Source organism: Oryctolagus cuniculus, chromosome 2, assembly GCF_051225735.1.
Source record: "Oryctolagus cuniculus isolate XC-2025 breed Fujian yellow rabbit chromosome 2, ASM5122573v1, whole genome shotgun sequence".
In the NCBI taxonomy this organism is placed as follows: Eukaryota; Metazoa; Chordata; class Mammalia; order Lagomorpha; family Leporidae; genus Oryctolagus; species Oryctolagus cuniculus.
The window spans coordinates 66154821-66167025 of NC_142868.1; the positions used below are offsets into that span (position 1 = coordinate 66154821).

General features: G+C 50.2%; 1 protein-coding gene across 3 annotated transcripts in view; it reads right to left on the reverse strand.

Moving 5' to 3' along the window:
- Positions 1–2540: 2540 nt before the first annotated feature.
- Positions 2541–12205, reverse strand: part of ENPP6 (ectonucleotide pyrophosphatase/phosphodiesterase 6) — a 125200-nt gene continuing 115535 nt past the window's right edge. For all 3 annotated transcript variants that reach the window (XM_002709327.6, XM_017338422.4, XM_051832802.3), the window contains 2 exons: positions 6428–6551; positions 2541–3104 (listed from right to left, as the gene is read on the reverse strand). In XM_002709327.6, coding sequence (XP_002709373.2) covers positions 2896–3104; positions 6428–6551 — 333 coding nt within the window. In that variant the 3' untranslated portion in view covers positions 2541–2895. The remainder of the gene's footprint in view (positions 3105–6427; positions 6552–12205) is intronic.

Below are 12205 nucleotides of genomic sequence, written 5' to 3' on the forward strand. Positions count from 1 at the left end.
AGCTCAGCTCAGCATAATTCACTGGTGGTGTCTGAGCCCCACCCCGGGTCCTCGGGACAGGGCGCAGGCGATGCTTCAAGTCCCAGAAAGCTTGCAGACTACCCTGTCCCGAAGCACAGCCGGGACACGTGCTGCTTCAGGACTCGCCTAGGCTAGAAAGAATTCCCTGGGCCCGTTCAAGGTTATGCTGAGGTCTTGAGAACGTAGTTACATTGGATTCTGGGGACCAGGCCTATGGAAAGTAGCCATTCATCTCTGCTGTACTTTCAGGACCACCCCTTCTCCTAGATCCTTGACAGCCCAAGTGTCTTCCTCCTGGAATTACCAGTGAAGCCGTAAAATAGGCCAGGACAAAAGGTGTCTGTACATGCTCCTTGCAGATTTTTACTCTTATGCAACACAGCACATTTACAGAAAGTGGAGTTTTTCTGGAGAAAATAACATAACTTTAAAAATAAAAAGAAACACATTTTAGCCAAATAACGAAGCCATTCCAATGTCTGCATTATTTTAGACAAAAAGGTTTTCTTTCCACTGGGTGTCTGAATGTTCTTTCTTTTTTACAAGTATTCATGATTCCTTTTGTATCTTACTCCGATTCATTTGTTGAGCATCATTTATTTAGTAATGACACTTTGTCAGACAAATACCTGACATTGTATTGTGTACCTGGAAGGATTTAAGGATGAGTGAAGGAGAAAAATGGGAGAACCGAACAGAAAAGACAGAGGCAAGACAACACTTGTTTATTCCTCTCCTGCTTTTGATGATCCACTTTTAAATGGAGCACTTGGATGTCTCTTAGAGGCCCTTCCTTCACCAGGAAGGAAAGCGAGCTCTGGGAATGCACTGGAAGGCCGGCCTTTAAAGGGAAGGGGAACTTGGAACAAGGATGCCTGCTTCAACGACTACTGCTGCTGCTCAGAAAGTGCTAATTTGCTTTCAGCCAGATAACAAAGGCTGATTTGCCTCCTTGCCGACTGATGTGATGATTTGCTACAGCTTTAAAAACATATTACATAAAATCTTAGGCCTCTTTTGTGAAGATAAATGCAAGAGTTTTAAGCAGGGATCCTTTGCTCTCATGATTAACGGCACAGAGCTGCTCCCAGCCTTCCTGAACGGGGCACGCGCTGATGTTCTTTCTTCAAGGTAAACACCACGTAAGGGCTGCATCCCCCGGGGAGACCTCCTGTGTTGCTGCTTCCTGCCCAAAGTCCCGCCTGCAGAGGTGCTTCATTTAGTGCAAAGTCGTTTTTTTCCTTTTGCAAACTCAGATTTTTAATAGGATCTATTCACAGGTGCTCCTCAGCTTACAACGGGACCAGCGGTGGAAAGTGCACTTACCGCACGTAAACCTCCAGCCAGCACACGGAAGAGTGTGGGTTGTTTCCCCTTCGTGACTGCAGAGCTCACGGAGCCGTGGCTGCTGCCGCTCCCACCATCATTAAGAGAGGATCGTGCTGCCTATCGCCAGCTCATGAAAAGGTCCAAATTCAAAATTCGAGTATGATTGATACTGAATGTACATTGCTATCGCACCATCAGAAAGTTCAAACTCATAAGTTGAGCCATCCTAAGTTTGAGCCACTTGTAAATATGTGACTTTGGTCATTTCAAAATGCAATTATCTCTTGTTTTAGAAAATCTCCCAGTTGGGGCTGGCGCTGTGGCATAGCAGGTAAAGCCACCGCCTGCAGTACCGGCATCCCATATGGGCGCCAGTTTGAGTCCCGGCTGCTCCACTTCTGAACCAGCTCTCTACTATGGCCTGGAGAAGCTCCTGGCTCCTGGCTTCAGATTGGTACAGCTCTAGCTGTTGCGGCCAATTAGAGAGTGAACCAGCGGATTTTCTCTTCCTCTTCCTCTCCCTCTCCCTCTGTAACTCTGACATTCAAATAAATAAATATTTTTTAAAAAAAGAATCTCCCACAATAAATGAGGGTGACTCAGTAAACATACTTTAACTTGGACTTCATGGTTCTTCTCAGAGGGTTTTAAAGAACTTGGGTCTCTGAGGTCACTCTTTGACTAAACTGTTTCCTCTTTGACTAAACGGCTAGTTGGTACAGGGACTCTGTCACGCTCAATCCATTCCCCACCTTCTACCATTTCCTTTGAAATTCTGCTTCACTCAAGGATTCCCTTTGTTGCTGTGAAACAAGCCCTGCTTTGGAAGGGGACCCGGGCCATTCACCTGGTTCCTTCGTCCTGGGTGATTTCTATTGGTTGGTTGATCTCTGCTAAACCACATCCTGTCTGAGACTTCCTACTGAGCTGTGTCAGATACGGCAGTTAGGGCTTTCAGGTAGAGCTCCACTCCTCTGCGATGGAGGGAGCAGTACAGAACTGCGGCCATGGATCCCAGGGATGGCTCCTGGATGTGGACAGGCCACAGACCATGGTCTCATGTGCAAGACAGACAGGGCAAGGCCCAGGATGACCATGCCATAGCCATTCAAAGTTTGGTTGCTACACACGTGCCCCTGATCAGTTCATCCTGAGAAATTACCTGAGAAGAAAGGAGAACACAAGGGTTCTTTAAAAAGTTTGTGGGAAAATGGAAGTACAAGACAAATTTATTTTGGTGGAAACCATTTTGAAATCCATGCGTGGTTCTTTTTTTTTTCATAGCACACATTTTCCATAAACTTTTGGATACTCCTCATTTAACTGAACACATGAAAAACCCGGCTTTTCCTACCTTCAGGAAAACAACGGTTGGATCTGCCTTTTTTAAGAAGTGGGGACTTCTATGTGTAGAATCATCCAGGAATAATATACTTATAGAGCCTTGATTGTGTTAATGAAGCAATTATTCACACAGAGCATGAACATCATTCCACATTGGAGACACGCTTGTTGGCAGTGTGTTGGGACCAGCAACGTGAACAGTTAAGACGCGAACAGTAAGAGGAGAATCAAGGCCAGTGCAGAGCTGCTCAGCTGGACAGCTGGGGCTGAGCCGGCCTGGCCCTTCAGCATGCACACCACCCTGGACCAGGACCCGTTATTGGGCAGCGGGGTGATGCCCGCCACATTGCACATGACGTTGTAGACATCCACCGATCTGATTGGAGCGGCTCGGAAGTTGGATTTGAAGTCTGAAAGGGAAAAGCAAACGAATAGGCTATCAGATCACTCACAGGCCAGAGAGGGACTGAATCACACCATGGAGGAATTACACTCAGGCAGCTTTGTTACGGAAAAATCCACCCCATCAGCAGGGTGCAGCCAAGTGGCGGTGAATGTGGAAGACTATCTGGAAGGCTACAGGTTGGGAAAGGAAGTAGCTTTCAGTGGCTCATGGACAGGAGCTTCCTTAAGAGACAAGTGAGCAAGCAGACGCGGTGTGTAACTGCGCCCCTCTGTGACAACAGAGCATCCTTGCAGGAGCGCAAGGGCCAGCCCGCGCTGTTCTGTGTCTGCACAGCACTGGGAAGCCCATGGGCTCACAGAAGCCACCATCTTGCTGGGCCTCCTCAACCAAACTAAATGATGTACTCATCCTTCCAACACGTCTTGTTTAGCCAGGACCCAAGTGCAGAGGCCCTACAGCAACTCAAGGACGCATCTCCATTTTCCTACCCTGCCAAGGTCACGGTGTTGATGGACTCTGACATGTGGTTTCCTCAATGCTCACTGGCTCAGCAGCAGCCCTGGTTTCCTAAATACTTTGGAAGCTCCACTGGACATTTCCTTGGGAGTCTTTCACCCACAGATAAATTTATTTAAAAAAAATAAAATAAATAAACAGCAAAAAAATCCCTAAAAAGATCCTGTATAGCCTGCCTGGAGAGGAGAGCAGGGGCTGCCCTAGCGCCTCTCCATATGAAGGCAAATGACAGAAGCAGACGAGGAAGCAGTGGAATGGAAGCAAGTCCTCTCTCTTTGGACTTGGCCCCCATGACCCGGATGTGACAGTCTTCCTGCACACCAGGTACGGCCATGTCCTCATCACCATGTAGGTGGGAGGACAGGTGAGGGGGTGGACAGCAGCAAACCCAGGTGTCCTTCCCCAGCCTTCAAAAGCCCACTTCCTTAACCCTTCACGGGGAGAACTGAGGTCAAGGTCTTCACATCACAGTGTTAGGACAGGTCACCTTCTTATAAAAACCAAGTCACGTGTGTGGAAGCAGGAAGGAGCGTCTGATTTTCTTTCCCAGCCTGTCCACCTCACCGCTTCCCGTTCTGCAGGGATGGGACTCTGGACCCACCGCAGAGATGATCCTGGCTGGAATGAAAGCATCTAGAAAATTTCTGAGTGGTAAAACGATGCCCGATTCAACTTGAGAAGCTCCAGACAAGTCCAGCAGCTCAGAGGGCATTCCAAACCTGAACTGGGAGTCCAAGTTATTCCCATGCGTTAAGGGCTTTTTTAAATATATATATTAAAAACGTCTCCTAAAGAGAGAGGTTCTGGAGGCCTGCTGTGCCTGGCCACCCTGGGCTGCTTTCTGAGTGAGGCTTGCTAGCTCCCAGGCTGCTCGCTGAATCTCACTCCTGCTGACTTATCTTCAGTGTGGAGTTCTCCAGGGCAATATTAGCTCGTTCAAATTAGAAGCCGGGATTAAGCAGAGAGAGGCTATCTTCAGAATGACTTCCCTTTCCCTTCGCCGGACCAGACTTTCCGACTTCCCGACTTCCAAGGCTGTGTCTGGGCAGCCGCAGTGATGGCCAGGCTCCTGCCCAACGAGCTCATACAATTAATCAGGAGGGATGCACCTTTATCTCAGAGTGCAGCTAGATAGCTATTACAGGCCTTGCTCTTAAATTTTCTTCCGAGTAAACAGTCAGTGTGTAAAGCTGTTTAATCTTTCATGAGAACTGGAGCCAGAAACGTGATGGTTTGAGGAGGCTCTCCAGGCTCTATCTGCCTGGAAACATTCTGCAATTAGCCCAGTGCACTTTCATCAGGGGTCGTCTTGCTGTCTGTAAAAGACCGAAGGCTTTTAGTTTTCAGGGAGCATACGACGCAGGCCTCTTGTTAATGGACGAAGTCTCCCCACTGTGTGTAAGCGAGTGCCGCTTTGGGGACCTTGTTGGAATTTTTGGTGTGGGGCTAGATTGTGTTCTGCTCTGAACTGGCGGAGACTCTTGCTCACTTACACTGCTTCAACAGACAACTGCTTTGCATTCATGATCTTGTTCTCTTCTGGGATCTTCCGCCTCCTGTGAAGTCCTCTTGGGCCAGTGTCAGGAACTCAGTTAGTGCTGTGGTTAGTTGCTGCTACTGGGGTCTGAAGCTCACCTGGGGACTTGGGAAGCTGGATCACACAGGGGCAGGGATTGTGTCGACATGCTTCCTAAGCGCGGGCTCCCAGTGGCACCCCTGCAAGCTGCAGACACTGACACTTCTCAGTTGTGAATAGCTGCTTTGTGGTAAGTAGAGCAAAACAAGGCAGACGGAATGAGGCGAGTTGACACGTGCCTTTGGTCTTGCTACATCACAGAGCAGAGCAGAACTTGTAGGCATGGTGTCTAACCTCTAATTTGAAAGGAAAGTGTGGACTTCTGTGGGATGAAGCATTTTGGCCAACATCTAGAAAGGGTATTTAGAACATTCATAATGCAGATATCAGGGTACATTTATTACATTTAATAAGGGAGGGTGGACAGCAGTAGGAAGGGTGGCTCATGAACACGTCAACTGATGGTTAGTGGTTGCTGAACGCGTTTTCTCCCCAGTGCCTTCCTTTGGAAAGAAGGGGGTGTGGAGGTACTAGGATGGTCTTCAGAGTGTTTGTTCAACTTCTGCAATGTGTGACTTTACAGTGCTCCATCAGTTAAATCAAGTGACAAAATAGGCCCTTCCTGTCTCTGCTCTCCTCTAGCTGGAAGGATTAATCTGATCAAGAAAGGCAGAGAAAATTTGTTCTCATTCAAGGCATACCTAGCCATTCTGGCTCATTCCCAAAGTCAGGCTCTAGGTCATTTCCAAGTCTGTCTTTGAGTACGTCCTAGCTTCTGGTTGGGCCCTACACCCCATGAACCCCCACAGGGTGCCCTAGACAGGGAGAGACTGTGGAAGAGTCAGGCCCCACGAAGCAGTCACATCCACTCTGAGGCTCACGGCTGTCAGCAGCCAGGGTCCAATAAGCTTTCCTGGACACCAGATAGCTGTGAAATAACATTTTGATGAATTAAGTAAAAAATGAATCACAAACATGTGGAATACATTTTCCTCACTGCACTCAGGATTTAAAATCTACAAGGAAAAGTATTTGGCCCCCTTTGCCAAACCCAAGAAGCATTTGAAAGGAAGCCAGCAAGAGATGGTTCATGGACCGGCTGGGTCTGCTCAGCTCTGCTCATAAACGGGGTCCATAAAGGAATCAACTGCAGCCTTTACTGGCACCATCAGCCCCGCTAGGGAGACTTCCTTGGGAACAGCTGACTGAGAGGACCGGGTCACTCCCTCGCCTACCAGGTCCAAAGGCCAGGAAGATGCCTCTCATGTCCATGAGCTCGTTGTCGTAGCCGTGCCATCCACGCTGCCAGCCTTCCCTCTTGCCCGTGCTGTTCATCCAAAATGGAAGCATCTCTCGACTCTGGAATCAAGCAAGGAGATCGCGTTACCCTGTGTCTCAACAGTTATGGTGCGTGGCCATTTGGTCCACACTACCCCCACCGGGGCAGGGCGGAGATTCCTCCTCAGAGTCCCTGACTGGGGACACCCAACATCCACTGCGGCACTTCTACTCTAAGTAGCCCACACCTTTGGGGGCAGCTCATTAAATTGCTGAAGTGCTCTAGTGGTGGAGAAATTGTCTTCTTTTCTCAAGATTGATTTATTTATTTGAAGAGGAGAGGTACAGGGAGACACAGAGAGAGAGAGAGAGAGAGAGAGAGAGAGAGAATCTCCTATCCATTGGCTCATTCCTCAAATGGTTGCAATGGCTGGGCCCCAGCCAGGAACAAGGAGCCTGGAATTCCACCTGGATCTCCCATGCAGATGGCAGGAACACAAGCACTTGGGCCATCCTCCGCTGCTTTCCCAGGCTCATTAGCAGGGAGCTGGATTGGAAGTGGAGCAGTCAGAACTTGAACCCGTGCTCCATATGGGATGCTGGCATCGCAGGCTGCAGCTTAGCTTGCTACACCCCAGCACCGGCCCCAGAAGTTATTTTCTTACATTGAGCTGAATTATATATCTTGTAATCAGAACGTTAGAGACGAAGGGGAAGTTAAAGTGGATCTGTGGTATAATAAAAATATTTATTTGGTCTTCCTCACAGTTCTTGACATAGAGCTAAAATCCTTGGACTTTCTCGAGTGATAGGAGTGACTTTTGTTATTCATAATGAGCCCCTTTCTCCTATGCATTGGTTTATGCTAATGAGACAAGTCCTGAGGTTAGGGGCAGGAAGGCTTCAGCACTGGGGCTCGTTGCTAGGGTAACCAACCCTGTGATTCCACAGTTGGAACTTTCAACCCCTGTCCCCACCAACTGGGGACTGGAGATGGAGTCCAGGGTCGTGAGCAGGGATTTAATCACTCATGCCTATGCGATGAAACCCATATAAAACCTCAGAACAGCACGGCCGTAGGCAGCTGCCACAGAACAGAAGCCCTGCACCCTTTCACTTCCCTCCTTTGCACACGCATCCTCCCATTTGGCTGTTTCTGAGTTGTATCCTGGGTAGTAGAGCTGTAATCGAGGTCCGTTCTGGGATTCTCTCTAGTGAATTATAAAACCTAAGGAGGAGTCACGAGCATCCTCAAATTATCAGACACAAGTGCTGGTGCTGGTAGCCTGGGGACCTGGCACGGCACCTGGTGTTGAGGTGGGGGCAGTCCTATGGGACTGAGCCTCCTCACCTGTGAGGCGCTAACTCTGAGTATTCGAGTCAGAAGTATGGTAGAACATGCAGCTGATGTTGGAGAATTGTCGGAAACAGGATCCAATCACCACCTTTTACTAGCAAAGCAACTGCAGTCCAGCAGGGGGCACACTGCATCACAGCCCCGCCCCCCGCCATTTCTGCCTTCCGGCGCCACCCCCAGGAGTAACTTGAGTCCATTAGGCTCCGCTGATACCAACGTTTGGAGATGGGACCTGTGTTTCTTTCATCCAGGCCTTGCCTATCTTCGTTTCTCTCAACCGTTCTTCCTTTAGGATGAGTTCCAGAACCATCATCTGCCTGTTGCCCCCCTTCCTTCAAAACTCAATTTTCCTAGATGACAGATCCTTACTTTTTTGCAAAACAAAGGACTTCCAGAAGGTTCTGTGAGTCCGGAGGGGGCTGCAGCCAGTTATGCACAGCCCTGGTCATGCCCTGAAGACCAGGCATTCGTCTCTGATATTCCGATCTCCTCCCTGCAGAGCAGGGTTAGTACTGTAGAGATTTCAAATGCACGAGACAGAACTGGCTGGTCGTGATGAACGTGCAGAATCCAAAGAGCAACACTACCAACAATTTACAGGTTGGCTCACATGACAAGTGATACTTCCACGTCATGCGTGAGCCATACAATTCATCAAACACCGACCCTGACATTCATTTGATTGTAGCAACATTCCTGTGTGGATAATAGCATTTTGCCCGTTTTGTAGTTGAAGGATGTAGAGCACAGAGCTTAAGTGACACTCTTAGAGTCTCACAGCTGGGGAGAAGCAGGCCTGGGATTGGAATCCAGGAAGCACGCCTCTCGGTTCCTGTGTACCTTACACTACCCCACAGCCAAAGGGCTGGGTGTGTTCCTCCTGGAACTAGACAGTGAGGCGTCCTCATTTCCCATGGCTTCACGTACCAAGCGGGGTCAGGTGTAAAGTACAAGGCATCTTCAAAAAGTTCAAGAAAAGGTATGTTACAAAAAAAAAATGCATGGATGGGACCAGCGCTGTGGCTCAGCAGGTTAACGCCCTGGCCTGTGGCACCAGCATCCCATATGGGTGCTGGTTCTAGTCCCGGCTGCTCCTCTTCCGATTCAGCTCTCTGCGATGGACTGGGAAATCAGTAGAAGATGGCCTAAATGCCTGGGCCCCTGCAGCTGCATGGGAGACCCGGAAGAAGCTCCTGGCTTCAGATCAGCTCAGCTCCGGCTGTTGCGGCCAATTGAGGAGTGATCCATCGGATGGAAGACCTCTCTCTCTCTGCCTATCTTCTCTCTGTGTAACTCTTGACTTTCAAATAAAAATAATAATAAAAATTTTAAAAATGCATGGATTTAAAATAATTTTTTCACCAAATTAAACTTACCTTCTAATTCATTTTTTTGCACAAAGCTTTTGCAGTACTCACAAATAAAGATGAGATTTTGGAGTGGGATAGGCATGAAGTTAAATTCCAGTTTGCCAGTTTCTAGCTCTGTGATCCTGGCAAGCTACTTACCTGCTCTGAGCTCCAGTCTGGAGGTGACATGACTGGGTGCTTAGTACCTGACACGCACTAGGTACTCGGTACACAGATGTGGTCTGGTCACCAGACGCCACTGCTGTGGGGCGAAGCACTCTGGTTGGGAGGCTGAACTCCCCTTCGTTGCTTTAGCTGTCATATCACATTGCACACCCATCCGGTCTCACCCCATAAATCGCCCCCAAGCATTACTGCTTTCCAAATCGCGCTATTTCATTGACTCCGTTTCCTGGATCGCCAGCACCCCGGCCCCCCTTTCCCAGCTGCAGCTTGTCTTTTCCATGGGAACGTCTTGAATTTCTTATTCTTACACGGTTGTTTGTTCTCCAGCTCTCCGTGGTGAGGAGCGTCATATGTCCCAGTTTTGCCTTGTCAGCTCATTTCACGTGTTGCTTCTCCCTCTCTCAGCCAACAAGGCAGCGAGTCCCGAAGCACAACGTGGAACGTTTTCGCTATTAATGACCTTACTAGTGACGAGCCTCCCAAAATGCACATACCCCGTGACGAACAGACAGGGTGATCCAACAGGGTGAGGACTGATGGCCTGATTTTAAAAATTACAGTCTAAAACATTAGAGATGCATGATAATGAAAACCTTAGCCTGGAAGGCAATTTGGGATCCGTCCGATCATAGGTAAATCCACTAGTTAATATTACGATGATGGGCCGGTGCTGTGGCGCAGTGGCAAAAGCCGGCACCTGCAGTGCCGGCATCCCATATGGGCACCGGTTCGAGTCCCAGCGGCTCCATTTCCGATCCAGCTCTCTGCTATGGCCTGGGAAAGCTGTAGAAGATGGCCCAAGTCCTTGGGGCCCACAGCACCCACATGGGAGACCAGGAAGAAGCTCCTGGCTCCTGGGTTCGGATCAGCCCAGCTCCAGCCGTTGTGGTTAACCAAGGAGTGAACCAGCGGAAGGAAGGCCTCTCCTCTCTCTGTGTAAGTCTTTCAAATAAATAAATAAATCTTAAAAAATAAATAAATAAAATGGCAAGTTGCCTGAACCAAACAACTGCTCTTACTGATTTAAAACAAAACAAAACAAAACAAAAAACAAAAACAAAACAAAAAAACTGGCTGGCTATGTGAGACAGTCATATTTTGTTCAAGTGGTGGAATGGGTTATGTTACATGCACAGCCTTAATTTCAAAACAGTGCACTGGCTTTCTTCTTCCTCTCCCAGTGGCTTTGGGCACCTTTGTGTTCTTCTCCACGTTACCCTCCCAAGGGCACACGTACGAGGTCACACCTGTGACTGTGTCCCCGGCTGGCCACTCAGCTGGTGGATTCTCAAGCTACAGGAGGAGGCGCTGATCCCTTCCGGACCCTCCCAGGCAGGGGGCCTCCCACATAGTGCCATCTAGTGACATCCTGGGGAGGTACTTGGATCCTCCATATAGCACTAAAGGTGAGAAGCCAGCCAAGGGGTGGCCTTGAATGTGCGCATGTGCATGTGTGTGTGCTGGGTGGGTGGGGGCGGACGAGGGGCGGTAGCACAGAGGAAGCCAGGCCCATGATGCGTGGGGTGGGTAGCGCATCCCCAGAGCTGTGGGAACACTGTCCTTTGACGACACATGTTGGAAGGGAATGAGTCCCATAGTAAACGAGGTGGCCCTGGTCAGAGCAGTCCCAGGCTTGGCGGCTGGTGGAAGCTGATGCCCGCAGGCTGGTTTGTTCAATCCCACAGGCCCTGACCAAGCTCCCGGCCTGCACCAGGCTCTCTGCTGGGCTCTGGGATCGGGGTAGGCACAGTACAGGAGGGCGGCTCCTTCTGTAGTTGGGAGGAGGAGGGCGCAGCTTCTGGGCATTGATACCTGGGGTGGGGGAACTGGGAGTGGGTGCCCTGAGCCCACGCTGGGGAGCCCTGTGGGGGAATGAGCCTGCGGGGCGGGGCTGTGCGAGTACATGTGTGTGTGCATTCATGCGTGTGCACATGCGGTGGGCAGAGGGCAATTAGCACACAGAGGAGGCCGCACAGGAGGCACTGATGAAGGGGGTGGCAGGGGGAAGTCCCAGGTGGGGCAGGTCCGAAAAAGGACAGGTCCTAAAAGAGCTGCCATCAGCAGGAGGCCCTCCAAAGGAGCCCGGAGCAGAGAGGAGCCAGGGGTTTGTGTTCTTGGTGGCGGATAGCTGGTGGCAGGCAGCCGGCTTAGGAAGGGCCCATCCCGTAGGGGACTGGCATTCTGGGTGTGGATCGGGGTGGGAGGGCGCATTTCGGGAGGTACAACATTATGTTCCAAAGCACGGACAATCCCAGGGAAACCAGGACAACTCGGTCACTCTGTAACCACCAGTGTCTTAGGAACAGGAATACAGTCCTCACCCAGTGTAAGACCCAGCGCTTCCCAGGGTTGCCCAGCACCAGCCACCCCAACTGGCCAGCAACAGGCAGCACCACGCTAGGAAGAGCTTGGAAACGTGCTGTTCCGTGTGCGGATGCCGGTTCTCGTGTTCCAGGGGCCTGCACTCCACCACAGCACTCAGTAAGCTTGCTTTCCTTCGAGAAGCCCGAGGAACCACTAGCATTTCTAGACGAACGAGGTCCTGGCCCCAACTGTCCGTAGCTTGAACAAAGAACACATAGCACGCACCCTTTACCCTGTAATCAGAAGCCCAGCCCTGGCTGGGGCCCCCTCTTGGAATTCACTATTTCAGGCTTCTGGATGGGGCACAGCAAGCCACGTGAGGGGCAGGCTGGGAATGAGGGCGGAGGTGGACCGAGGGATGGAAGGCTGGGAGAAGGCAGGAAGTGGCCTGGACAGTCCACTGTCGTCATTCCCCGTGTTTGTGCGTGGACAGCACCTGCTTTGGCAAACTCTCCAGGGGTCGCCTTGCTTTGTCTGGT